Source organism: Zonotrichia albicollis, chromosome 33, assembly GCF_047830755.1.
Source record: "Zonotrichia albicollis isolate bZonAlb1 chromosome 33, bZonAlb1.hap1, whole genome shotgun sequence".
Taxonomy (NCBI): Eukaryota; Metazoa; Chordata; class Aves; order Passeriformes; family Passerellidae; genus Zonotrichia; species Zonotrichia albicollis.
Window position 1 is genome coordinate 1109250 of NC_133851.1, and position 24754 is coordinate 1134003.

Here is a 24754-nt window from a genome sequence, read left to right on the forward strand (position 1 = left end):
ACACACACACACACACCCTCTAACCAATAAATTGAGTAGCAAAAAAGTTACTGGCCAATTAAACCAAATAACTTTGAAAACTATATAAAAATAGACTGTAGCATTAAAAATTCAGCTTTTCTGCATAAAAAACCCCTCGAATCCTGTCTGTTTCTATTACACCGAGGCTGTGCTGGGCTGTCCAGGGATGCAGTGCTCCCTCCCAGCGTTGCAGCTCCCCAGGGAGTCTCTCAGTCCTCTCTCAGCCTGGGCAGTTGTCCGGTTTATCTCGGCTGTTTGAAGGGCCTGGAAGGCCCGGAGTGGCCTTGGGGCAGCCCGCGTATCGAAGGACGAGAAGAGGCTTCAGTTCTTCTTTCTGGTTTTTATGTTTATTAATTGTTTATCTAAAAGATGTTCTTTCAGCCGAACAGAGATCTGCTCAGCAGTCAGCCATGGGCACACTGTGCCGTCCCCCAGACCGCCACGTATCTTTATACCCCTTGCTACGTATACAATATTTATCATTTTTCCCCAATACCATCTATTGTTATAACTCGGTGTACTCTTAGTAATAACCAATCCAAAGGTGCCACCGTGGCCAAAGAAGATGGAGGAGAGGAGGAAGAAGAAGGAGGGCAGGACACACCCCAATTCCTCCATCTTACTCCTCTAAACCCCCCTGTACATAAATCCTAAACCCTGTTTCTCACCCTCTAATTAGCTAATCTTTCCACCCTTCACCCCGGTGAGGCCCTCTTATCTTCATAAAGGTGTCGTCTCCCGTGTAGGGTCAAAGTCCTGCCACCAGACACTTCTGGCAACATTCCAGGACTCCCGGGCCCCCCAAGGGTGGTCTCGGGGGCCCTGCATCCCAGGACTCAAATCCTGAGATCCCACAGGCAGTGACCTCTCTTCTTGAAGAACCACGTGGTGGGATCATTGGGGTGTCCTTGGATGGTCCTTGTGGGCCCAGCCTTGTTCCTTGGATGGTCCTTGTGGGCCCAGCCTTGGTCCTTGGATGGTCCTTGTGGGTCCAGCTCAGGGTGTTCCTGGTTCTGTGGTTCAAACTGGCCAGAGCTGAGCAGGTCTGGACTGAGGATAATTCACATCTTGATTCTGATGGATAATTCACAGTTTGATTTCACGAGTGGTTAACGCTCAGCACACAAGAGGAGGGTTTGGGCACGGCCCTCAGAGGGGTCTGGTGGGATTGCAGACTGGCAGGAGTTGTCTCAGAATCCCTGGTGACACAGTGTCTGTCACGATGCATGCACACAGAGATCAATAACCCTCTGTTTTCCAGCAGCTGGATGCACTGGTGACCAACGAGTCCGTGTGGTTTTTGGCAGTGGTTTCTGTGTTGTGTCTCATTGTGCAGAAGCATCGCAGCCGTTTGGATTGACAGAGTCATCCAAAATGTTATGAATCCACATCTCCTGGTGAATTCATAGCTCTGAAACTGCTCTGCTGGGCCACGTCACTCCTCCTCCTCCTCCTCCTCCTCCTGATTTCCTGTTTTATCACATTTCCTTTCCCCTTCCTTTCTCGGGGGGCTGATGCATGTTCCTGGTGTCTGCTTGGGTCTCAGCTCTGTGCTCACTTGTCCAGGACTGCAGCACATCCTGTGCTGGGGGAGTCACACCAGTTGAGGTCAGCGCTCAAGCATGGCTGGAGTCAGCCTTTGCCTCAGCTCCTCACTCTGTTCCACTCTGACAAGTGATAGAACATGATTTAGTACTTTGATTTACCACTCCAGTGCAGGCAGAAAATCACTTTGAGTGCACCTAAATTTTAGGCCAAAGCCACCTGTGTGTTTGTGTTTAGCACTGTACAACTCAACATCACAAGAACTGAGTGCTTGCTTCATGGTAATTAAATAATTAGTTCACGGTTTTGGGGCAGCCGAGGTATCTGTGCTCTGGGACACACAGGAAGCAGTTCCTTGCTGTAGATTTCTGTTTTGTTTTGGGGTTGGGCTTTTTGTTTGTTTTCTGCAATTGAAAGGGCCCCATTTAGAGCCCAGACAAAAGCATTTTCTGCTGTGGCCTTGGCACAGTTGTTTCCTGCGTTTTCTTTGTTCCTGGCACTTTGCAGTTTGACAACGACCCTGACCCTTCACTTTCCAGTTCAGAATGACCAGAGTTAGGCAAAACAGCATCTGATATACTATGGAATGTGAACAGAAAAGCAATGAGAGTTAAGTTCTAGGCTTGGAGACCCCAGGGGAAGGATGTTGTCTGAGGAGGTGAATCAAACAGGGGTGAGTGTGTTCCCACCAACAATTCCGCTGCTTTAACCTCTGGTTTGGCCGATGTGGAAAACAGATCTTCCTGTGAAAGCCTGTGCTGTTGATATGTGATTGGAAAGAGCATGTTCAGTGCCATGTGCTTTTCCCTAAGCAGCTAGATTTTCTTTCTGCTTCCACACAGACACGTCTTCCGCCTCCGAGGACGAGGGCTCGCTCAGGCGCCAAGCTGCTCTCTCTGCTGCATTGCACCAGAGCTTACAGAATGCTGAGTCTTGGATCAACCGATCTGTTCAGGGGTCATCCACATCCTCATCAGCATCCTCTACACTTTCCCATGGAGAAGGCAAAGGGACCAGTGGGTCACTAGCTGATGTATTTGCCAATACTCGAATAGGTAGGAGCTGGCTACCAACAGAACAATCGCTTCGATTGTGCAGACTGTGTTGATAAAGGTGGAGCTGTCCCTTGCAGAAGGGAAATTCAGAGCAAGGGCTTAGCTGGTGTTGATGGAACTTGCCAGGATTGGTTGGAGTTGCACCTTCATGTTGTTGTTTTCCTGAAGAATTTCAGAGGATTGAGGTGGTTGTAAAAGGGCGAGTGGGGAGCAGGAGCTTCTGGAAGCAGGGAGGACTCCAGGGACAGTGTGGACAGAGCAGGAGGCACAGCTCTGTGTCCTGTGTTGCTTTATGTCTCCAGCTCTTGGGAGCTGCCGTGGGTACAGAGCTGCCCAGTGCAAGTGGCATTTTCATCTGTGTCCTGACGAATCCCTCGGGGGTGTCTGTGCCTGTGGAGTGGGGAAATGCTGTGTTTGACATCCTCATTTTGCTCTGAGCCCCCGTGGTTTATTGTTTGCGTTAGATCAGGAAAGAAAAAGAACCAAATCCAGCTCTGTGTGTGAACAGATGAGCCTGCCATTAAAAAACAGGGTTGAGGAGTAAAGCTTTAGCCCAGCTCTTTGTGGCTGTCTGAGGAGTAACCAGAGCATCCAGGTACTGAGGAGATGGAGCAAAATCTACAGATCTGGATACCCCGGGCTCAGTTTTCTGAGGCTCTGAGGTGCTCCTTGCTGCTGATGCTTCTGTATGAAATGGCCAAGTTTGTTTTTGCTCTGTGTATGTTTGTCCTTTTTAGCTGCTGGTGAGGAAATTCCTGCACCGTAGGACATTGTCTGTATTTCATGTGCTCTCTGCTTCTGCTTAACTGGGTTGGGGCAAGCAGTGCTTAGAAGTGCTGGTGATTTTATCTTTCACTTATTTATCTTTTTATTGCTGTTATTTTTGTTTGTTTATTTGCTGGGATGCAAATTGTTTCCTGAAATGGAAAACTGAGGAGATTGCCCATAAAATGTAGTCAATATAATTAATGTCTTTGAAGCAGAGAGGCTGTTTTTAACTGGAGCATGCAGAAGGCCACATTACCTTTTGCAATGAATTAAGGTAACACAGCTTTTTACCTCCAGAATATCTACTGTCTAATCTAATTAGTGTCTCATGCAAAATAGAAGCCTTGAATCTTTGTCAGGATTCTATTTGCCACATTCATACCTTGTTAACACCTGGTTTAAATGAATAGAGCTCTCACACACACAATTCTGTACATCTCTCTCTTGAGAGCAATTAAAAATCCTGCAGATGTTTGGATTGTACAAATCCATGTCCTTTCCAGTGATTTTAGAAATTCAGTGCATTAGAAATATTCCTTGCCACTGTGTCTCCAAAGGGATGCAGAAATGAGGGGTTTTTTCCTCCTTAGAAAATGGGAAATCAACACCGAATCAATCACAAAACCCTGTGAGTGGGAATTATTTGGGATTTGACTTCAGACTATCTGCAAAACCCAACCCATCGTTTCAGATTGTTGGTTTTTTCCTTTGTAAGCAGCAGCTGCTGGTGCTGTTAAGCCAGAGTAGAATATTCTTGCCCTATCAGACGACTGAACCTGCTGGGTTGTGTAAAGAAACCCCACATTTGCAAAATCCCTTATTAAATAAAGAGACAATTCACAAGAGAATTCCTGCAGGGTGCAGTTGCAGCCTTGGCTGGGAGGCAGGACAATGTCTTGCAGTTTGGAGCAGAAGTAAGGCCCAGCTCACACCATTCACTGCATTTACTCTGGGGCTGCTGGACAAGCTCTGTAAGCACCCAGCTGGAAGGGATTGAAACCCAACACAATTTTTGCTGATCTGCTTTGGTCAAATTCCCACATGTTTTGTTTTCAAAAGCCCTCACTCACAAAAAAAAGCTAAATAGTAGAATTCTAGCAAGAGAGATCAGTGCATAGGTGAGGGAGGGATTTGTTCTGGACTTTGGATGTTTCAGAGCTCATGTGAATCGCAAACCCTTAAAAAGTTATTTTTTTTTTTTTACAGTACTGAATGTCAAGAGATTGAGCTTCAAGGTTAGAAACCAAGAACAGGAATTCTGTTTTGCTGAAGCACTTTCCTGACATGGATAAAACCTTGTGGTTTTTGGTTTCCAGAGCAGATGCTGTGCCTCTCCTAGAGCTGCTGAACCCTTAGGAATCAGTGTGTTTAGCTTTAATGAGGTTCCCATACATCCAACCATTCAATCCTTAGGATTATTGGGAACAGGTGACTGACACTGTGTTAATAAAAGGTGTATTTAGCGGCTTTCTTCTTTTTCTAGAAAGTTTCTCAGTCCCTCCAGATGTCACAGCAACTACCTCCACGCCCTCGCCACGGCCCGCAGCCATCGACCTGCCTCCCTCGGGGATTGTGAAGGGGATGCACAAGGGATCCAACCGCTCCAGCCTCATGGACACTGCAGATGGTACGGAGCCCTCGGGGCACCCAGGGGTGCCAGCAGGGTCCAGAGAGGCCTCAGATCACATCAGTTGTTCTCCCAGCTCTGGGTGATGTCAGAATTCACAGAATGACCAGGTTGGAAGAGACTTTCAAATCATCGAGGCCAGCCCAGCCCCAATCTCAGCTGAACCCTGGCCCCCAGTGCCAATCCAGGCTTTGTTAAACACACCCAGGCATGGGGACTCCACCACCTCCCTGGGCACCCATTCCAGTGCTTTATCTCCATTTCTGTAAACAACTTTTCCCTAATATCCAACCTGTATTTCCTTTGGTGCAGCTTGAGGCCGTGCCCTCTGGTTCTGTCAGTTCCTGGAGAAAGAGCCCAGCCCCACCTGAGCACAGGCACCTTTCAGGGAGCTGCACAGAGTGATAAGGTCACCCCTGAGTCTCCTTTTCTCCAGGCTAAACCCTCCCAGCTCCCTCAGTCATTCCTGAGTCGTTATTTCATTTAAGCTCTTCACAAAATCAGAATGGTTTTGGTTTTGCATTGAGGTGTTACTGTGCTGCAGCTGTGGTGTTGGCATTGGGGGAATTTCCTCATGGATGGGGTGGTCAGGCTGGGGAAGTGCCCAGGGAGGTGGTGGAGCCCCAAACCCCTGCTGGACATGGCACTCACTGCTCTGCTCTTTCCCTCCAGGTGTTCCTGTGAGCAGCAGAGTCTCCACAAAAATTCAGCAGTTGCTGAACACCTTGAAAAGACCTAAAAGACCACCCCTGAAAGAGTTCTTTGTGGATGATTTTGAAGAAATTGTGGAAGGTAATAGCACAAATAATGATTTTATGCACATTTTTTACAACTGGGTACTCTGGGAGCTGAGTTCTTTTTGTGTTGTTCTCAAGGCTGACTCAGATTCACTGTTTGCAGCAGCCTCCATGACCAATCTGACACAAAACCAGTGTTTGAAATAATTCACTGTTCTGCTGCGCTTTGGGGGACCTCCTCAACACTAAACTTCTTAAAAAAATATTTAAATAGATTTTAAAACCCCTTTCATTAACTACTTTTTTTCATTTCCCAAAGGGGATTGTCCTCACTGGTGATTTTATTCCAGCATTATTTTGTAAGGTTTTCCTTTCTGCAGTTCTGTGTTCCTTTCCTTACTGATGTGTCAAACACCTTTGAACAACATCCTGTGAGAAGCCTCAGTTCATGATCTCTTGTTCTGTGCAAGACTTCCCAGGAAAAGGGATGGAATGGGGTTTTTAATGCTTTTCCTCATTCCTTTAGGTTTATTTTCAGTTTATTTCAAGCTGAGCTATCAGGTGACGAATGGACAAGGACGGGGAATATTATTTCACTTGGATTATATTAGAAATACCAACAGATTCTGGAAATAACATTGAATTTTCTCAGTTCCCCAGCCCGACCCCAACCAGCCCAAGCCCGAGGGCCGCCAGATGACCCCGGTGAAGGGGGAGCCCCTGGGAGTGGTCTGTAATTGGCCTCCTGCCCTGGAAGCAGCTCTGCAGCGCTGGGGAACCACTCAGGCCAAGTGTCCCTGCCTGACAGCCCTGGATGTGACAGGAAAACCAGTTTATACCCTCACATATGGTGAGTTGGGCCTCCCCTGCTCAGCTGCTGCCTGTGGGGAGAGCACAGGGGATGGGAAAACCTTCCTGGTCTTTGCCAGGGTTGTGGACAGAGCAGTGGAGGTGTAGGTAATAAAAAAGCCGAGGTGGGAGCTGTTCTCTTGTCTGCTTGATGCAGAGCTCTGCACGTCTCTGTTCTCTGCCTTGCAGGCAAACTGTGGAGCAGAAGTCTCAAGCTGGCCTACACCCTGCTTAATAAACTGGGGACCAAAAACGAGCCTGTGTTAAAACCTGGAGACAGGGTAAGGACTTTGGGACTCTCTGGAGTAAAAGCAGGGGTTTGGGGGCTGGAACTTTCCACTGACACCATAGTGAGACTCTGACCCCAGGACAAGGCTGCCTGGGACAGACACTGCTGTGATTTTTCAGGGGTCCTGGCTGCCCTGTGAGCAGCCTCTTGTGTCTTGGCTGTGTGTGAACCTTGACATGCCTGGACACTGAGCTCCTCACAGCCACATTCCACACATTCCGTGTGAGGAAGAGTGTGAAACAACACCAGATTTTCCTAGCTTCAGTCACTCTAGATGTGGATTTTGAAATGTTGACTTGTGGCTTGCAGGTAGCCCTCGTGTATCCCAACAACGACCCCGTGATGTTCATGGTGGCATTTTATGGCTGTCTCCTGGCTGAAGTGATCCCAGTGCCTATAGAGGTACCTCTTACCAGAAAGGTAACGTTGATGGAACTTGGAGCAGTGATTGGGATGGAAACCAAGCCAGGCCAGAGCCTCTGACAGCATTTCAGCTGCTGCCTGAGCAGCTCTGTACCAACAAGGACTTTTGGGAGCTTGGCTTGGCATTTAAAAATGGAAAAACATATTGATCAGAGCTGTGCTGAGCAGCTGGAGATGGTCAATTCTCCTAAATGATGCAGTCTTCACTTCCTTACTGCAAATAATTTATACAGAACAGATTAGAGTGTGGATCTGCCCCGGGTTGATGGGAGGGGGCTCAGTCCAGCTTTGCTGAGCTCTGCCAGGCTCTGATTTTGCTGGACATGGAGGTGCTCAGTGCTCCTGAAGACATTGAGGCACTTTTTGTAAATTATTTTACCCAGCAAAGTGTTTTCTTTACCCTTACCAGAAATTTTGCACTGTTGCCATATTCTTGCTGTGTCGAGAGCTGTGTGAAACTATGGGATTTCATAAGAGTTACAAAAACAGTGGGGTCATGGCAAACATTATGGCAGGAGAGGTGGCATTTGAGCTGGGAGCTGGTCTGACAGGTGGCAGTGAGCTCAGGGAACACTCAGGGACTCACAGAGCTTTGATTTCATTCTCTGCTCTGTGGCAGACTGCTATAGCAACCAAATGCAAAATTAAAACTTCTCCAGTATTTGCCCAATCGGTTTCTGAGCGAGCCTCCTCATTTTATCATTGTGCAACAGAAATTGGCTCCAGGGGATGGAGAGGTCTCGTTATCCCAGTGTAATTACATGTTTTGCTTTTTTTTGCCTCTCAGTTCCTCTTTGCAGCATCTGGGTTTCCTTTAATGCCAGGAGATGGGGTGAGCTCCATGCCTGGGTGCTGGGCAGGAGCTCCTGTGTCCCCTGCATTTCACATCCAGTGCATTTTAATCTTGCCAGGGCCATGTTTCATGGGGTCACAGCATGGTTTGAGTTGGAAGGGACCTTAGGGACCATCCAGTTCCATCCTTTGCCAAGGGCAGGGACACCTCCCAGTAACCCAAATTGCTCCAGTTGTGATTCTGTGATCCTGTGTGGAAATTGGTTGTTTAATTCTTTTCCTTGCCATTCCTTCCCCCAGTCCCCAAAGCAATATCAAACCTTGGATTTTGATAAGGGAAAGCTGACTTTTGTCATCTTTGAGGAGTGACTTTTGCCCTCTTCCCTCAGGATGCTGGTGGGCAGCAGATTGGGTTCCTGCTGGGGAGCTGTGGCATCGCTCTGGCCCTCACCACTGAAGTGTGTCTGAAAGGGCTCCCCAAAACCCAGAACGGAGAAATTGTGCAGTTTAAAGGTGAGTTGGTTACAGATTGGCTTTTGATTGTGCTTTTGCTGCAGCTGAACCATCTGAAAGGAGCTGTCAGGACTCTGAAGGCACTTGGGGGATAAAGGGGCAGCTCCTGATCCCATCAGCAAAATGTGTAGGATTTATTTGGGGTGTCTGACACAGCTGCTCTGCTCTTCTGGGGGTCACAGTGAGCCACCCCCCATCCAGGGTTGTGCTCAGTGGCATTTGCCAGCTTCCAAGGCAGTTTTATTCACAAGCTTTATTTAGGAATGCTGCAGGGATCTCCCCTGAGGAGAGGAAGTACCTGGTTTGCCCACTGAACTCCCTGATGAGAAATGAGATGAACCTTCTGGCTGGTAGCTGGGCTTGGCTTGGAATTTAGCTTGTGTAACTGAACTTGGACAAATGATGGGGTTTAGTGTATTCTTGCAGAATATAAATCCCTCAATAAATAAACTGATATTAATGTACCGTTTAATTTTGGCTCCAGGTTGGCCCAGACTCAAATGGGTTGTGACAGATTCAAAATATCTCTCCAAATCTCCCAAGGACTGGCAGCCCAACATCTCAGCAGCAGGAACTGAGCCAGCATATATTGAGGTAAGTGCTGAATGGGGAATAGAAAGTACCTTGTGTGAGCTGAATTTAATGTTCTAATCACCAGAGGGAGAATAGTTTCACCTCACTCCCTTCAGCTTCCCACTGAAACGAGCTTTTCACTGGGGACATCCTGCTGTGAAGCTCATTTTGGGTTTGAATCCCTCTGTGGCCTTGAGCCCTGCTTGGAATCAGTTGGAGAATTGGTTTTGTTCCCAAAAAGTGAGGGATGGAGGCAGCTGAGCTCTGAGGTGGTGCTTGATAACCCCGTTTCTGCCCCTGCTTGAGGCAGCAGCAGCTGGGATTCTCTGCTCTTGCAGAAATGCTGATTTTTGTTCCTGTGCCAGAAGGTAACTTGTAGGGATTGTGTTGGTTTTCTCAGCTTTTACTGGGACAATTGAGAGGTGTTTTAAAAGATTTTATTCTGTTATCAGTCTTGATGAGTAGTGAGACACAGGAGATGTAAACCTCAATGCCATTCTATCAGAAGCTGACTTATTTTCTGGTTACAATACCTTATAAATTACAATAACCCTTTCAGCTTACTAGGTTTTCTACACAGTACTGCTGTTCCTTTTAACATCAATCACCTCTATTTTTTCCTACCTGGTCCCGATACAATGCATCTTTTCTCAGTTCTAATTCTCTAAAATTATGTAAGCTTTCTATCAAATTTTTAAAATTCTTTACAAATCCATTTCCCACAGGATTGCAGCAGTTTCAGTGGTGGTTCAGCCAGTCTGAAACACAGATTGGTTTTTCAGTTTGTTACAGGAGCAGGAAGAGATGTCATGAGCAGCAGTGACACTGAAATAAACAAAAAAGGGGATGGAATGGGTTGTTAAATTCTTTTCCTCATTTCCTTTAGGTTTATTTTCAGCTTATTTCAAGCTGAAAGATGCATTTTTTCTCCCATTTCCATGGAGATTTTCCACGTGTGCCACCACAATAACCCATCTCCTCGGGTCTAAGCTTTCACATAGAGAGAAAACTTTATTTCCACAGTGGATTCTGTGATTTAACTTCCTTAATTTCTCTTTTTCTTGACTCACTTTGGCTTCTGTCCTGGCAGTACAAGACCAGCAAGGAGGGCAGTGTCATGGGTGTCACCGTGTCCCGGGTGGCCATGCTGGCTCACTGCCAGGCCTTGTCTCAGGCCTGCAACTACTCCGAAGGTGGGTGAGGCCACAAAACATCAAAGGCTGACAAAATCAAGGGGTTCCCTCTCATGTCTTCAACAGCTGCCTCTGAGTAACCAATATTTGCTTCCAAAAATAAATAAAATTTAATTTTAATTAAATTAAATTAATTAGATTAATCCTTCCCCCCAAAAAGTGAAAATTAGCTGTGATGTTTTTCCATCCAAAATGGCATTATTTTCACTGCCATGATGAAGAGGAATAACAAAGGGGGATTTATAGAATTTCTGTGAATTTACTGAGTCTGTTCTGATGAACCAAAAGATGAACAAATGAATGAAAAATGGAGCATTTTCACCAAGCTGGAGTCCCCTCTCACTGCACTGGTGGCCTGTAGAAATGTCATTTCATTCATGTAATTTCACACTTTCATTGCTGATAGTGTGTAAATACCAAACTTGCTGGGGCTGGGGCTGTTCTGGTCCTGTGAGGTTTTTTGGGGAACCCAGAAATGGAAGTTGGAAGGGGCTGCTGCTATTGCAGAGGGTTTTGCTGTAGGATGTGGTTTATTCTGGTCTGCCTTGTAAATCAGGCTAATCCCTACATCCATGAGTGAAACTATTTATAGAGCTGTAAGTCACAGAGGTTTAAAATGCAGAGTTTGCCTTTAGAATCCATCACTTGAGCTAAAAGTGAGGGCTTGAGTGATGTTCCTGAGCTCCCCTGCTCATTCATAACGAGCTCCAGACCCTTCCTGTCCCACTGATGGACATCTCAGGCTGGAATGGGATTTCCAGCTGGCAGCTGGATTTCCAAATGTGATTTCCTTGCACTTTCTGGACGTGCTCCTGCTCAGGCATGGACGTGCAGTTGTGGGTGTGCTCAGTGACACGTGTGATCACACAGAGCCCCGGGCTGGCCCTGCAGCAGCTCTGGCAGGGCTGGGCTGTTCATCCCTGTGCACATTCCAGAGTGAGTGATGGCACAGCTGTGCTGGCACCTTGCACTGACAGCTTCACCTTTCTTTTCCCAGGTGAAACCATAGTGAATGTGCTGGATTTTAAGAAGGATGCAGGGCTGTGGCATGGCATTCTAACGGTGAGTTGGCTCCAGAGCTCTCTGGAATGAGAGATTCATGATTAGATGGGATATTAGGAAAGATTTCTTCCCTGTGAGGGTGAGCAGGCCCTGGCAAAGGGTGCCCAGAGATGCTGGGATCCCTGGAAGTGTCCAAGGCCGGGTTGGATGGGGCTTGGAGCACCCTGGGATAGTGGAAAGTGTCCCTGCCATGGCACTGGATGAGCTTTAAGGTCCCTCCCAAGCCAACCCATTCGAGAATTCCATGATTCTGTGATAACAGAGTCCATGGCTGGGGACTATTATCTGTTAAAACAACCATTTCTCTCCCTGCCAAATCTCCTGGAGGAGCAACAGAATCATCCTGACTAAACCTCTGGTGGGGTGGAACTTGATGGGCACTGAGGGTGACTCTTATTTCTAATAACTCAATGAGAGGTTTGGGATCCCTTTCCTAACAATCCTTTTCCTGTTTTTCAGAATGTAATGAACAAGCTGCACACTATCAGCGTGCCCTATTCTGTGATGAAAACTTGTCCTCTCTCATGGGTGCAGAGGGTTCACGCCCACAAAGGTAACCTGGGGGGAATCCACAATTTCAGCTTGGAATTCTCAGGATCCAAGAGTGAGGGGCATTAAAATCTCAAATGCCTTCAACCCTTCTTGCTCCTCCATGGCAAATCTCAAGGGCCAAGAGTTTCACCAATGTCCAAAGGTAGTTGATTTTTATTTTGCAGTATTAGATATGATTTTCTAGATCTTCAGTCAGGGCTAGAGCTCATGTTTGGAAGATTTTAAGGCCCCAGTCGTGTGGATATTTGTAAAACTCCTTGCATTGGTGACTTGCCAGAGGTTGGAACAGAAATGTGACAGCTTGGGAGGACAGGGGACTTTGCCATTTATGCCATGTCAGTGGTGGGGAACACGATGGGGATCTTGTGACTTGGAGCCAGTTTCTTTTATGAAACCAAGGAAATGGCAGAGTGCAGCAGGAGCCCTTGGTCCCTGGCCTCCCTGAGGGCTTCCAGAGGGTGATAATGATTTATGGCCTTGGGAGGAGGAGCTGTGGTGATGACAGACCCTGGCTCAGGTGCTGGCAGTGCCACAGCAGATGCCACTGTGTGTCGGCTTTGCTGTTACTGCAGCCTCAGTTATTTAAGACCATGTGAGTTCTATGAAAATAACTCTTGGAAAGCTTTGATTTGCCCTGAGGTGGTGTTTTTGTGTTGTTTGCAGCAAAAGTTGCTCTGGTGAAGTGTCGAGACTTGCACTGGGCCATGATGGCCCACCGGGACCAAAGAGACGTGAGCCTGAGCTCGCTGCGGATGCTGATCGTCACCGACGGCGCCAACCCCTGTGAGTGTCACCAGCCTGTCCCAGCCCTGCCCATCCTGTCCCAGATCTGCCCCAGCCCTGCCCAGCCCTGCCCAGCCCTGCCCAGCCCTGTCCCAGCCCTGCCCAGCTCTGTCCAGCCCTGCCCAGCCCTGTCCCAGCCCTGTCCAGCCCTGTCCCAGCCCTGTCCCAGCCTGCCCAGCCCTGTCCCAGCCTGCCCCAGCCCTGCCCAGCCCTGTCCCAGCCCTGCCCAGCCCTGTCCCAGCCCTGTCCCAGCCCTGCCCAGCCCTGTCCCAGCCCTGTCCCAGCCCTGCCCAGCCCTACCCAGCCCTGTCCCAGCTCTGTCCCAGCCCTGCCCAGCCCTGTCCCAGCCCTGTCCCAGCCCTGTCCAGCCCTGTCCCAGCCCTGTCCCAGCCCTGTCCAGCCCCTCTCAGCCCCTCAGAGCTCTCCTCTAGGCCAGAGCTCTGCCTGCTGCTGCTTGGGCACAGGACAAGGGTGTTTCGAGGTTTTTGTGTTGCCATCCTTTGAGTTGTGAGAGATCCTGCAAAGCAGGAAAAGGGAGAGTTGGATGAGGGGAAGTGTTTATAAAATCAGAGAATTGTTCAGGCTGGGAAAGACCTTTAAGACCGTCACATCCAGCTCTTCACCTCGCACCGTGTTCACCACTAAACCCTGTCCCCAAGTGCCACGTCCACACGTCCTTTAAATCCTTTCAGGGATTGTGATTCCACCTGGGCAGAATTCACTGTCTGAATGTCCAGTCTGGGCTTGTTCCAATGCCTGCCCATCCTTGGTGTGAGGAGATTTTCCTTCCTGTCCAGCCCAAACCTCCCCAGCACAACTTGAGGCTGCTTCCTGCTGGAGTTTCCCAAATCCTCCTCCTGACCCTTCCTGTAGATGGGCATGAAATCAATATCTGTGAAGTCCTAGTGGCATCTTTTCTTTCTTCCTAGGGTCTGTTTCCTCCTGTGATGCCTTCCTGAGCTTGTTTCAGAGCCATGGGCTCAAACCAGAGGCGATTTGTCCCTGTGCCACCTCCCCCGAAGCGATGACCGTCGCAATCCGGAGGTAACAGATTGAGTCATCCAGCCTGGGCTTTCTTCACACTTGACTTGGTCAGAGTTGATTTAGGCATGTAATAAACTCCTCTGACATTTACTCTGTGTGCTCAGGTACTCAAGTTGCTGAGCTTTAAACCTCCCTCCTGAGATCCAAGTGATTTCTGAGGTGTGTGACAGCTCAGCAGTGCCTGAGCTCTGCTTTTGCTCCTCCTGATTTCCACAGCCTGGGAGGTGTTCTGACTCTGGGATGAGATTTGAGATCATTTGGGCACTCTCATACTCTGTTTCTGTCCATTGCTGCCTGCAAGAAACAGGGCTGGGAGCTGGGGTTTGAATGGGGTGAGGTAAGGAGCTGGCAGAGGAGCTGCAGTGCCCAGGAACACAATTCCTTATGGATTGAAAATTTGGGTGGGGATCCTCACTGCCATCACAGTTTGAAGTGATTATGCAAAGCAGAGACACTGAACACACCTCTTTCTGTTGCTGTGCCATCTCCAGCTGAGTCTAACACCAAGCTGGGTGCCTGACTGAGTGTATTTGTTCATTTTGTGTCCTTCCCAGGCCTGGAGTCCCCGGGGCCCCTCTGCCAGGCAGAGCCATCCTGTCCATGAACGGGCTGAGTTTTGGTGTCATTCGGGTCAACACTGAGGATAAAAACTCTGCTCTCACTGTCCAGGACGTGGGGCACGTGATGCCAGGAGGTAAAAACAGGCAGGAGGCTGATGTGAGATGATTTTGGGGATGTTTTAGGAGCAGAATGGGTCAGTGTTCTCTCCCACATCAGCCTCAGTGTGGGAGAGCTGGGGCAGTGCCAGACTCGGTCATTCCTGTCACAATCCAACGTCTCACTTCTCACACAGGGCAAAATCTGGGAACTGTTTTTAACAAAGCCTGATTTTTCCTAGGCATGATGTGTATAGTGAAACCAGATGGGCCACCCCAGCTCTGTAAAACAGATGAGATTGGTGAAATCTGTGTGAGCTCCAGAGCAGGAGGAATGATGTACTATGGGCTGGCAGGGGTGACAAAGAATACTTTCGAGGTATGTCTAGCAGGATGCATCTTTCCTGCCCCATTTTCTGTGTCTAACTGGTGGTCTTGTACAACCCCTTGGGTTTGTAACTGAAGTGTTAACGTTGGTTTTTATAAACATGCACTGGAAATCTCTTTGCAGTCAGAGACACTGAGAATCCCCTCCATAAACATCTCCCACCCTGGCTGTACCGAGGGTTCCCTGCCCTTCTCCTCTTCCCTTCACTAAGTGCAATTTTTTGGGGTGGTTTTTCTCCACAATTTTGGGGTGGGTTGGGAAGGTTTTTCTCTCCTCAGGCCTCCAATGTCCTCCCTTGTGTTGCAGGTGATCCCTGTGAACTCGTCTGGCTCTCCCGTGGGGGAAGTGCCCTTCGTGCGCTCCGGCTTGCTGGGATTTGTTGGACCTGTACGTGAGGAGAGCCTGCAGTGCTCTGGCCCTTCAGCCTTGCAGAGAGAAGCTTTGGGGAGGGAGGATGTGTGAGAGGGGCTCGCTGTGAGCTCCTCACCGTTGCCTTCTTGCCTTGCAGGGCAGTTTGGTGTTTGTGGTTGGGAAGATGGACGGGTTGCTGACCGTGAGCGGGAGAAGGCACAACGCCGACGACATCGTGGCCACTGGGCTGGCCGTGGAGTCAATAAAAACAGTTTACAGAGGAAGGTCAGCACCAGAAACCCCATCAGCTGCTGCATGTCATAAAGCAAAGCACAAGCTTTAGTACTTTCTTGGATTTCTCTTTGGTAGATCAGTTAAAGTAAACATATTTTTGATTTAGGTAGTAATTGCCCTGATCCTGCCCAACACAGATCTTTTCCCCATTTTCCAGCCTGGCTTTTCATCAAGTCTGTGCTTTAGGGAAAGCAATCAAGTAACAAGATAAGTCAGGCACACGGAGAAATTAATTCTCTGTCTCTGCAGAGTTGCAGTCGTTAGCTGCTGACTGGTGCAGCAAGGAAGAGTTTCATTAATGTCCAAATATATTTGATTTTTATTTAGCAGTTGTAGATACAATTTTCCAGATCTTCAGGCAGAGCTGGAGCTCATATCTCCGAGATTGAGTGAGAGATTTTAAACCATCCTGTAGGTGCCTTTAAATCTCCTTTCATTTGGGCTTTGCCAGAAGTTGGAACAAGGATGTGACAGCAGGTTGGGAGAACGGGGGACTGTGCCATATGGAAATTCCATCAGAAAGTGGAGTTAACCCCTTAAATACTCTGCAGTCTTTCCTTTTGACTCAGTGTTAATTGTCTGATGCTTTTTCTTTTGCTTTTGCCCCATGATTACTTTAACAAGTCCTGTCTTTAATCTCTCCTTGGCCCCCTGTTTCTGAGGAGTGAAACTGGAGTGTGGCTCTGCCCTTTCTGCAGGATTGCTGTGTTCTCCGTGTCTGTGTTCTACGACGAGAGGATCGTGGTGGTGGCAGAGCAGAGGCCAGATGCATCTGAGGAGGACAGTTTCCAGTGGATGAGTCGGGTGCTGCAGGTACAGCTGGGGAAATCCTGCAGCTTTTGGGGTGTGGGCAGAGCAGAGACACCTCGATGGAGGTGCCACGAGCTCTGCATCCCTCTTGGCACAAGGTGTTTGTGCAGGGTCCCGAGCTGTGTCCAGGCTGTTCTGTTGTGTCCTCAGGGAACTGGAGTGACAGGACAAGGGGAATGGCTTCAAACTGAAATAAGAGGAATTTAAGTTCAATTTTGGGAAGAAATTCCTCGGCCAGTGTGGGATTCCATGAGTCCCAGAGAACAGAGAGGCTCTGGCAGTCTCCTCTCAGAACTGCAGAGCAGATCTGTGCTCAGGCTTTGGAGTTCTGCTTTTAGTCTGGATCATGTGGAGCTCAGAGTTTGGCTTTAAAGCCACTCTTTTCTTTGGAGATGCATTTTCAGCAGGGAGCAAGTGGGCAGGGAAAGGCCAGAACAGCTGAATGAGTGTGGTCCTAAAAGAATGAGTAGCAAGAGCTTCCTTTGAGAGCTGCCTGCACTGCACGTGTGTCATTCCAGGAATGGCATTCAGGGAGTGAAGTGTGCGAGCTGGGGTGGAAAACCAGGGAAGTACCTGGTGCTCTGAATAATGGATCAGATGCCTGAATGCTGAGGCGGGCAGGAGGGAACAGAGTGTGATGGTTCACAGGAGACAGATGGATGCAATCCCGAGATCAGAATCCTGTGATTCATCAGGCAGCCGTGGGTATTTTGGGATTTTGGTCATGAAGGATTTAAAAATGGATTTGGTGTCTATGAAATGGGCTGTAAAGGCAGGGGGGTAGCCAGCACTTGAGGCTCGCTGCAGGGCTCGCTGCTGGCACAGAGGGCAGGTGGGATGGCAGTGATTGACTCACAAGCCCAGGGATTTGTCTTGCAGTGTGGGTGCATCAGCAGATTGTGCCCAGCAGTGCCAGCAATGCCAGTGACCATCTCTCCTTTCTCTAGGCCATTGACAGCATTCACCAAGTGGGTGTTTACTGCCTTGCTCTCGTGCCAGCCAACACATTGCCAAAAACTCCGCTGGGAGGGATCCACATCTCCCAAACCAAACAGCACTTTCTGGAGGGCTCTCTGCACCCCTGCAACATCCTCATGTGCCCACACACTTGTGTGACAAACTTGCCAAAGCCCAGGCAGAAACAGCCAGGTAACCCGAGCCCTTTTTGTTTGGTGCTGTTGAGCTGGGGCTCAGTGCTCACCCCTGGGTGATGTTCTCCTCCCTGTCCCATGTGCTGGGGACCAGGGCCTGTCTTGTGCCCCATGGTTTGGGCTTGTTCCAGGCTTGTCTTTGCATGTGTTAGTCAGGAATTTTAATTCCCACCTTTGAGCTCACTGGGATTCTCCCTCCTGCTGGATAGAGAGCAGCAGTGCCTGCTGAGCTCCATCAGTGAGGCTCATTCCCAGGAGCAGGGGGATCCTGCAGGGCTCTGTCCCTTTGCTCTGCTCCTTCCCAAAGTGCTGCTGTCTCTCCACAGGGGTGGGCCCTGCCTCTGTGATGGTGGGGAACCTGGTTGCTGGGAAGAGAATCGCTCAAGCCTCTGGGAGAGATCTGGGTCAAATAGAAGACAATGATTTAGTGAAAAAGGTAAATCAATGTTTGTGACAGCTGGAGGATGGGAAGGAGTTTTCCCTGCTGTGTGCAGAGCAGCAGTGGGGAGCACTGAAGGAGAAGCTGGTGTTGAATTCTTTCCTGTCTCTTCCAGCACCAGTTCCTGACAGAAGTGTTGCAGTGGAGAGCTCAAGCAACTCCTGACCACCCACTCTTCCTTTTATTGAATGCCAAGGTACAGTCAGTGCTGAGTTGTTGGGTTTTAAGGTCCATGTGCTATCCAGTGCCAGTTGGAGAGTCTTTAAAGTCTTTTGCCCTCTGCAGTGCCTCTCTTTAACCTCTGTATCAGATTTTGACCACAGATTTGTAACTTAAAACTTGACCCTTTGACCCTCTAGGTCCCTTCAGCAAATGGCTCTCATGGTTTGACACTTCATTTTAAAACTGAGCGTGTTTGTAGGTCCCACTGGTTCCTGTATCAGTTAATGGTGTATCCCTTGGTGCCACCATCCCTGTCAGTGGTGTTGAGTATATTCTGGCAAGGTTCTGGTGCAAGAAGACCTGAACTGACTCCCTGGCAGGTAGAATTTTCTAGAGCAGATCTAACTCCATCTCTGTAGTGGATGAGTGGCTCACTGGGCACAGCAGCCTTTAGGTAGAGATAACTCTTAGCTGTAGCCTCCTGCTAGCCAGCAAGCTTGGGTTTATCTCAGAGCAGCCAGTTTGGGTTGTGCCAGCCCCTGTTGAGAGCATTTTTGTCTCCTTTCAAGGGAACCACTGTGTGCACGGCCACCTGCCTTCAGCTGCACAAAAAGGCTGAGAGAATTGCATCAGTGCTGTGTGACAAAGGCCATCTCAATGCAGGAGACAATGTGGTGCTTCTTTATCCTCCTGGTGAGTGAGACCCGCTGGGGAAACACAGCCTGGGCTTGCTTTGGCCTCTCACTGGGATCTGGAAATACAGGAAAGGCACTCAGTGCTAGTGAGAGGCGCTCACTGCTGTGTCCTGACTGGTTTGGAGTCATTTGATGTTCCTTTCCTCAGTGATGGAGATCCTTTCCTGTGTGGTCCCTTTACTATCCCCATTCCCTATCCCAGGCTTTCTCAGCTTCCTTGTGCTGCTGGGCTGCTGACGTTGCCCAGCTGTGCTGTGGGAGGGGCAGCAGTGCCCTGCTGTGCCCAGGGACCCCTCCCCAGTGTCCCCTTGGTGTCCCTGCAGGCATCGAGCTCATCACGGCCTTCTACGGCTGCCTGTACTCGGGCTGTGTCCCCGTCACCGTGCGCCCGCCCCACGCCCAGAGCCTGGTGGCAACTCTGCCCACAGTGAGGATGATCGTGGAGGTGAGTGCCAGCCTGGGGTGCCAGCTGTGTCACAGGGACTGGGGCTGGATTGGTCACTAAATGAGCCTTGCTTGGTCTTATCCTATGCAAGCTGTTCCAGCTCCAGAGCTCAGTCCCCAAGGGCACTGGGTGCCAGAAGCCAGCTCGCTCTCAGACCAAGGCCGCGGGTTAGCTCTTAGCAAGCAGGGAGATATTCAGCTCTTAGTGATTAGGCAGCTCTTGTGATTTCAGCTTTGCTTGCTAGGTAGCTTTTCCCTTGGCCTAAGGCTCCAGCAGAGGGTAGAGAGAGGAGAAGCAGAAGACGCTGGCTGTTCCACGAGTATGGCTTTATTGTAGGGGTCCATGAAGGGTCTCAGCTCTTCTTCTTCCGAGTTAGTAGGGGTACAGTATGCTACTTTTATACCCTTGGCCTGGATCCAATCCTGACCAATGGCAAAGGTGTTAGAGTGACCATAAGTGACCAATGGTAGGGTTTAACACAATATTGCCTTCCATGGCTATAGGGATAAGGTACAAGGCGGATGTCCCTGGAGACAGGAAACTTCTTTGCTGCTGTGTCAGCATTCTATTCTCCAAGGGGCCCTGGCTAAACCTGAGGGGTTTACTACAGGTCACGGGCTCCCGAGAGTCACACTGAGTGCCCCAGCCTGGTGCTCCAGGGGTGGCACAGCCAGCAGAGCTCGTGGTGGCTCTGTGACAGGGACTGAGGCACATCCTGGAGCTGAGGGACAGTGTTCTCCTTCAGAAATGCCAGAGAGAGAACCCCCCACACACACCTGTCTGACAACACCAACGTGGTGTTGCCACCCAGAATTTCACCTTGGCACTCCTGAATGCTGGGGAAGTCCAAATCCTGCAGTTAAGTCACTTCCCAAGCTCAGTAACCAGGGGACAGCACAGGGAAGAAAGGTTGATCTTGCTGTGGCACCTTGTCACAGGTTCTGCCAGGGTGGGTCTGTGCAGGCTGGGCTGCACTGGGGCTTCAGTGAAGGGGAAGCAGAGCAGAGTGTGCAAAAGGCAGAGAAAGGAATTCAGGTTTGCTGATGGGATAAAATCATCTCTGCACGTCAGAGACTGGGACATGTTCTGTGCTGCTGGGACCTGCTCCTGCCTCTTTGCTTCAGTGATGTTCATCTTTGCAGGTCAGCAAAGCCGCCTGCATCCTCACAACCCAGACCCTGATGAGGCTGCTCAAGTCCCGAGAGGCAGCTGGGGCTGTGGATGTGAAAACCTGGCCAACCATCATTGACACAGGTGAGCTCCCTGGCCAGGAGGCTCCTTCAGGTCCTGTGGAGGGGTGGCTGGTGTGGTGGCTTCCAAAGGGACTGGCCCACATTTCATTGAGTGGCTCTTGAAAATTCGTTTGAATATGCACAAAAGGTTTTCAAGATGTGCCCTCGTTCACTGAGAACTCTTCTGTATTGAGCTGTGCATGGGAAATGATTACAGGGATTTCTGGAGACGACTTTAATCTGCTTAGGACAAGGATGAGTTGGTCATTATTCATCATTTTCTTCCTTTTCCTGAGAATAAATTTTCTTGGCAAGAGTTTTGCCATACCCTAGCCTGTCTCTTCTGGAAAGAGAATTAATGGAAGGCTTTATCTTCCATCTCTGGTGTTTGGAAAGTCATGTTCTCCTTTCAAACACCGGTCAAGTAACCAAAGTTAACCCATTCGTTTCTGTCTTGCACAGATGATTTGCCCAGGAAGAGGCTGGCCCAGATCTACAAGCCACCCACACCTGAAATGTTGGCATATCTAGATTTTAGTGTTTCCACAACAGGCATGCTCACAGGAGTAAAGGTATAGTAACGGGTTAGGAGATGGGCATTTGTGTCTTGTATTGCCTGACCCTCTGAGCCATGTCCCCTTGACTTCCACCTCCAAGTTGTAGCTTAAACCAAGACCCTGATTTTCTTCTAACAAAGCTGTGGGCTTCATTTCCCTGAGTCTGCTGAGGAGGGAACCAGGTTTGCATCCAGAGTGGGGTCAGGAATTCTGCTGCTGCCTCCCCTGGAGAGCTGCTTGGGAGAGAGCTCTGAGCTCCACCAAGAGCAGAAGAGGGATGCAGTCAGGAAAAAGAGGATAAGAAACTAAAAAGGAAAGCCTTAGACTGTTGTTAATGCTGATGTGTGTTTGGAGTTGGAATCACAGCACAGTCAGGGTTGGGAGGGAGCTCTGGAGATCCCCCAGTCCAAGGCAGGCTCACACAGAGCAGGTGACACAGGAACACGTCCAGGTGGGTTTGGAATGTCTGCAGAGAGGAAGACTCCACAGCCGCCCTGGGCAGCTGTTCCAGTGCTCTGCCACCTCCATGGAAAGTTCTGGCTCACGTTGAGGTGGAGATCAGACAACTGCAGCTTCAGGTTTAGCTTTGGTGTCACTGTTGGTGTCAGGGCTCTGCAGTCTCTGCCTCTGTTGGGGAAGCTCAGGAGCCAAACCATGGCCTTGCCTGCCCACCAGCTCTCCATGAGCTGCCTTTGGTGTCTCTGGGTGTCCCTGGGTGCTGCCCTGGCCCCAGCAGTGTCTGATGGACCCTGGGTGCTGCCCTGGGTGCTGCCCTGGCCCCAGCAGTGTCTGGGTGCTGCCCTGGCCCCAGCAGTGTCTGGGTGCTGCCCTGGCCCCAGCAGTGTCTGGGGGTCCCTGGGTGCTGCCCTGGCCCCAGCAGTGTCTGGGTGTCCCTGGGTGCTGCCCTGGCCCCAGCAGTGCCTGGGTGCTGCCCTGGGTGCTGCCCTGGCCCCAGCAGTGTGTGGGGGTGCTGCCCTGGCCCCAGCAGTGCCTGGGGGTCCCTGGGTGCTGTCCTGGCCCCAGCAGTGTCAGATGGACCCTGGGTGCTGCCCTGGGTGCTGCCCTGGCCCCAGCAGTGCCTGGGTGCTGCCCTGGCCCCAGCAGTGTCTGATGGACCCTGGGTGCTGCTCTGGGTGCTGCCCTGGCCCCAGCAGTGCCTGGGGGTCCCTGGGTGCTGCCCTGGGTGCTGCCCTGGCCCCAGCAGTTCCTGGGTGCTGCCCTGGCCCCAGCAGTGTCTGGGTGCTGCCCTGGGTGCTGTCCTGGGCCCAGCAGTGTCTGGGTGCTGCCCTGGGTGCTGCCCTGGCCCCAGCAGTGTCTGGGTGCTGCCCTGGGTGCTGTCCTGGCCCCAGCAGTGTCCCCTGTGTTGCAGATGTCCCACGCTGCCGTCAGTGGCCTGTGCAGGGCCATCAAGCTGCAGTGTGAGCTCTACTCCTCACGGCAGATTGCCATTTGTCTGGACCCCTACTGCGGGCTGGGATTTGTGCTCTGGTGCCTTTGCAGGTAGGATTTTCTGGGCAGGGGGGCAGGTGAACTCCTGGCTGCTTGGAAATGGGAAATGGGTGTCATTACACACGTGTTGACATTGCAGAATGACTTAATTTACAGTAAAGGGGGAATTTGTCTTGGAGCTGACAACAACATGTTCCCTTTTGCTGCAGATTAGCAAGATGTTATCCCATCTTGATTATGTGTGTTTGTGCTGCCAAATATTCCTGGCTTCAGAGTGTTTCTCTTCCCTTTCTGCCTTGATTACATGTTGCAGTAAGGGAGGTTTTGTTCTCTGTGGGGTTGAGCCAGTTCTCTTCCTTCACTGTCAGTGTGTGTTTGTGTGTGGATAAATTGTTATTCTTGTACAGTAAGTTGCATTTTTAAAATGTTGCTGCTCCAGTTTGCCTCAGCTGCAGTCCCACAACCTGCCTTTGGACTAGCAGGAATGTAATGTGCAGATACAGTAAATATTAATTTAAAGATAGCTACAAGCTTCACTAAAATGTTTTCTCCCTTAATGTTCTTCACAGTGTGTATTCTGGACATCAGTCAATTTTAATTCCTCCTATGGAGCTGGAATCCAATCTTTTTCTCTGGTTATCTACTGTCAGCCAGTATAAAATAAGGGACACTTTCTGTTCCTATTCAGTCATGGAACTGTGTACAAAGGGACTTGGAAACCAAGTTGAAATGTTAAAGGTAAGCAACATTTCCTGAGTGTTACATCACGTAAATTAAGGAAGCTCTGGTAGTAAAGCAAAGTGATATGATTGTTAAATTCAGATTTTTGTGTTGCACGAATGTCCAGGCCAGAGGTGCTCCAAAAGGAGATCTCCAAAAGGAAATCTCCAAAAGGAGATCTTGAAAAGGAAATCTCCAAAAGGAAATCTCCAAAAGGAGATCTGCAAAAGCAAATCTCCAAAAGGAGATCTGCAAAAGCAAATCTCCAAAAGGAAATCTCCAAAAGGAAATCTCCAAAAGGAAATCTCCAAAAGGAGATCTCGAAAAGGAAATCTCCAAAAGGAGATCTCCAAAAGCAGATCTCCAAAAGCAAATCTCCAAAAGGAAATCTCCAAAAGGAAGTCTCCAAAAGGAGATCTCCAAAAGCAGATCTCCAAAAGGAAATCTCCAAAAGGAGATCTCCAAAAGGAAATCTCCAAAAGGAGATCTCCAAAAGGAAATCTCCAAAAGGAAATCTCCAAAAGGAAATCTCCAAAAGCAAATCTCCAAAAGGAGATCTCCAAAAGGAAATCTCCAAAAGGAAATCTCCAAAAGGAAATCTCCAAAAGGAGATCTCCAAAAGGAGATCTCGAAAAGGAGATCTCCAAAAGGAAATCTGTAAAAGGAAATCTCCAAAAGGAGATCTTGAAAAGGAAATCTCCAAAAGGAAATCTCCAAAAGCATATCTGCAAAAGGAAATCCCTGGGAGAGGAGCAGGGGCTGTGCAGTGCAGGGAGCACCTGTCAGGGAATGCCAGGGCAGGGAGGATCCCCGTGCTGCTCTGCAGCAGATTCCTTATGTAACAGTCTGCAGTGGAGGCTCCCACCAGCACATGATGGCAAGCACATGTCAGGAGAGCTGCTCAATGGAGGTGTGTTCTCCTTGGAGATGAGAGAAGGGAATAAATAGCTCCGTGCCATGCCTGGGGTGGTTTTTTCCCTGGGATTTCCTGGATGGTGGCTCTGTGAGATGAAGGCTCAGCCTTGTTCTCTGGCTGGCACAGAGCCCTGCAGGTGCCTGGGCTGTGGCAGCAGGTGAGCAGCACACGGGAGCTCCTGCTCCTGCCTGCTGCTGGTCAGAGCATTCACCATAGAAATGATGATGGATTCAGGTGCCAGTGTTGCTGAAGAGTCCATGCAATCCCAGTGGATGACTTTATTCTGCCTGGGTTTGGTTTCCATCTGTATAAGCAGTGACTCGGAGGTGTAATCTCAGCTGAGCAGCTGTGCAGAGAGCTGGGGCAGAGAGGGAAGCTCTGTCAGTCCATGTCTTGCTCTGGCTGCATTTCCAGGCTCTGGTCAGGCACGATTTATAATTACAAACAGAATCAGAAAGAGTGAGAGTAGCTCAGAACACAAGGACTGAGTTTGTGCTGCATTTCCTGGATAATTTCATGAGCTAAGAAACAAATGTAACTTGCTGAGAGGGGATAGATGAACACCAGAAATCTCAGCTGAACAGCTGAGAGCTGGGGCAGAGGAGGGAGCTCTGTCAGTCCATGTCTTGCTCTGGCTGCATTTCCAGCCTCTGGTCAGGCATA

At 49.5% G+C, this 24754-nt stretch overlaps 1 protein-coding gene across 3 annotated transcripts in view; it reads left to right on the forward strand.

Annotated features, from left to right (window-relative positions):
- Positions 1-24754, forward strand: part of DIP2B (disco interacting protein 2 homolog B) — a 66381-nt gene that overhangs the window by 32513 nt on the left and 9114 nt on the right. The window contains exons 5-31 of one of the 3 annotated variants that reach the window (XM_074530723.1): positions 2409-2621; positions 4873-5016; positions 5689-5808; positions 6406-6603; positions 6792-6883; positions 7201-7293; positions 8496-8619; positions 9104-9213; positions 10283-10385; positions 11383-11447; positions 11907-12000; positions 12663-12782; positions 13712-13826; positions 14381-14520; positions 14725-14861; positions 15177-15257; positions 15379-15506; positions 16214-16328; positions 17273-17474; positions 17803-17912; positions 18031-18111; positions 18647-18770; positions 19096-19217; positions 20360-20471; positions 20912-21021; positions 22376-22506; positions 23025-23193. In XM_074530723.1, the coding sequence (XP_074386824.1) occupies positions 2409-2621; positions 4873-5016; positions 5689-5808; positions 6406-6603; positions 6792-6883; positions 7201-7293; positions 8496-8619; positions 9104-9213; positions 10283-10385; positions 11383-11447; positions 11907-12000; positions 12663-12782; positions 13712-13826; positions 14381-14520; positions 14725-14861; positions 15177-15257; positions 15379-15506; positions 16214-16328; positions 17273-17474; positions 17803-17912; positions 18031-18111; positions 18647-18770; positions 19096-19217; positions 20360-20471; positions 20912-21021; positions 22376-22506; positions 23025-23193 (3353 nt within the window). Of the gene's footprint in view, positions 1-2408; positions 2622-4872; positions 5017-5688; positions 5809-6405; positions 6604-6791; positions 6884-7200; positions 7312-8495; positions 8620-9103; positions 9214-10282; positions 10386-11382; positions 11448-11906; positions 12001-12662; positions 12783-13711; positions 13827-14380; positions 14521-14724; positions 14862-15176; positions 15258-15378; positions 15507-16213; positions 16329-17272; positions 17475-17802; positions 17913-18030; positions 18112-18646; positions 18771-19095; positions 19218-20359; positions 20472-20911; positions 21022-22375; positions 22507-23024; positions 23194-24754 lie in introns of all 3 variants that reach the window. The other 2 variants (XM_074530722.1, XM_074530724.1) reach the window with 2 other exon arrangements.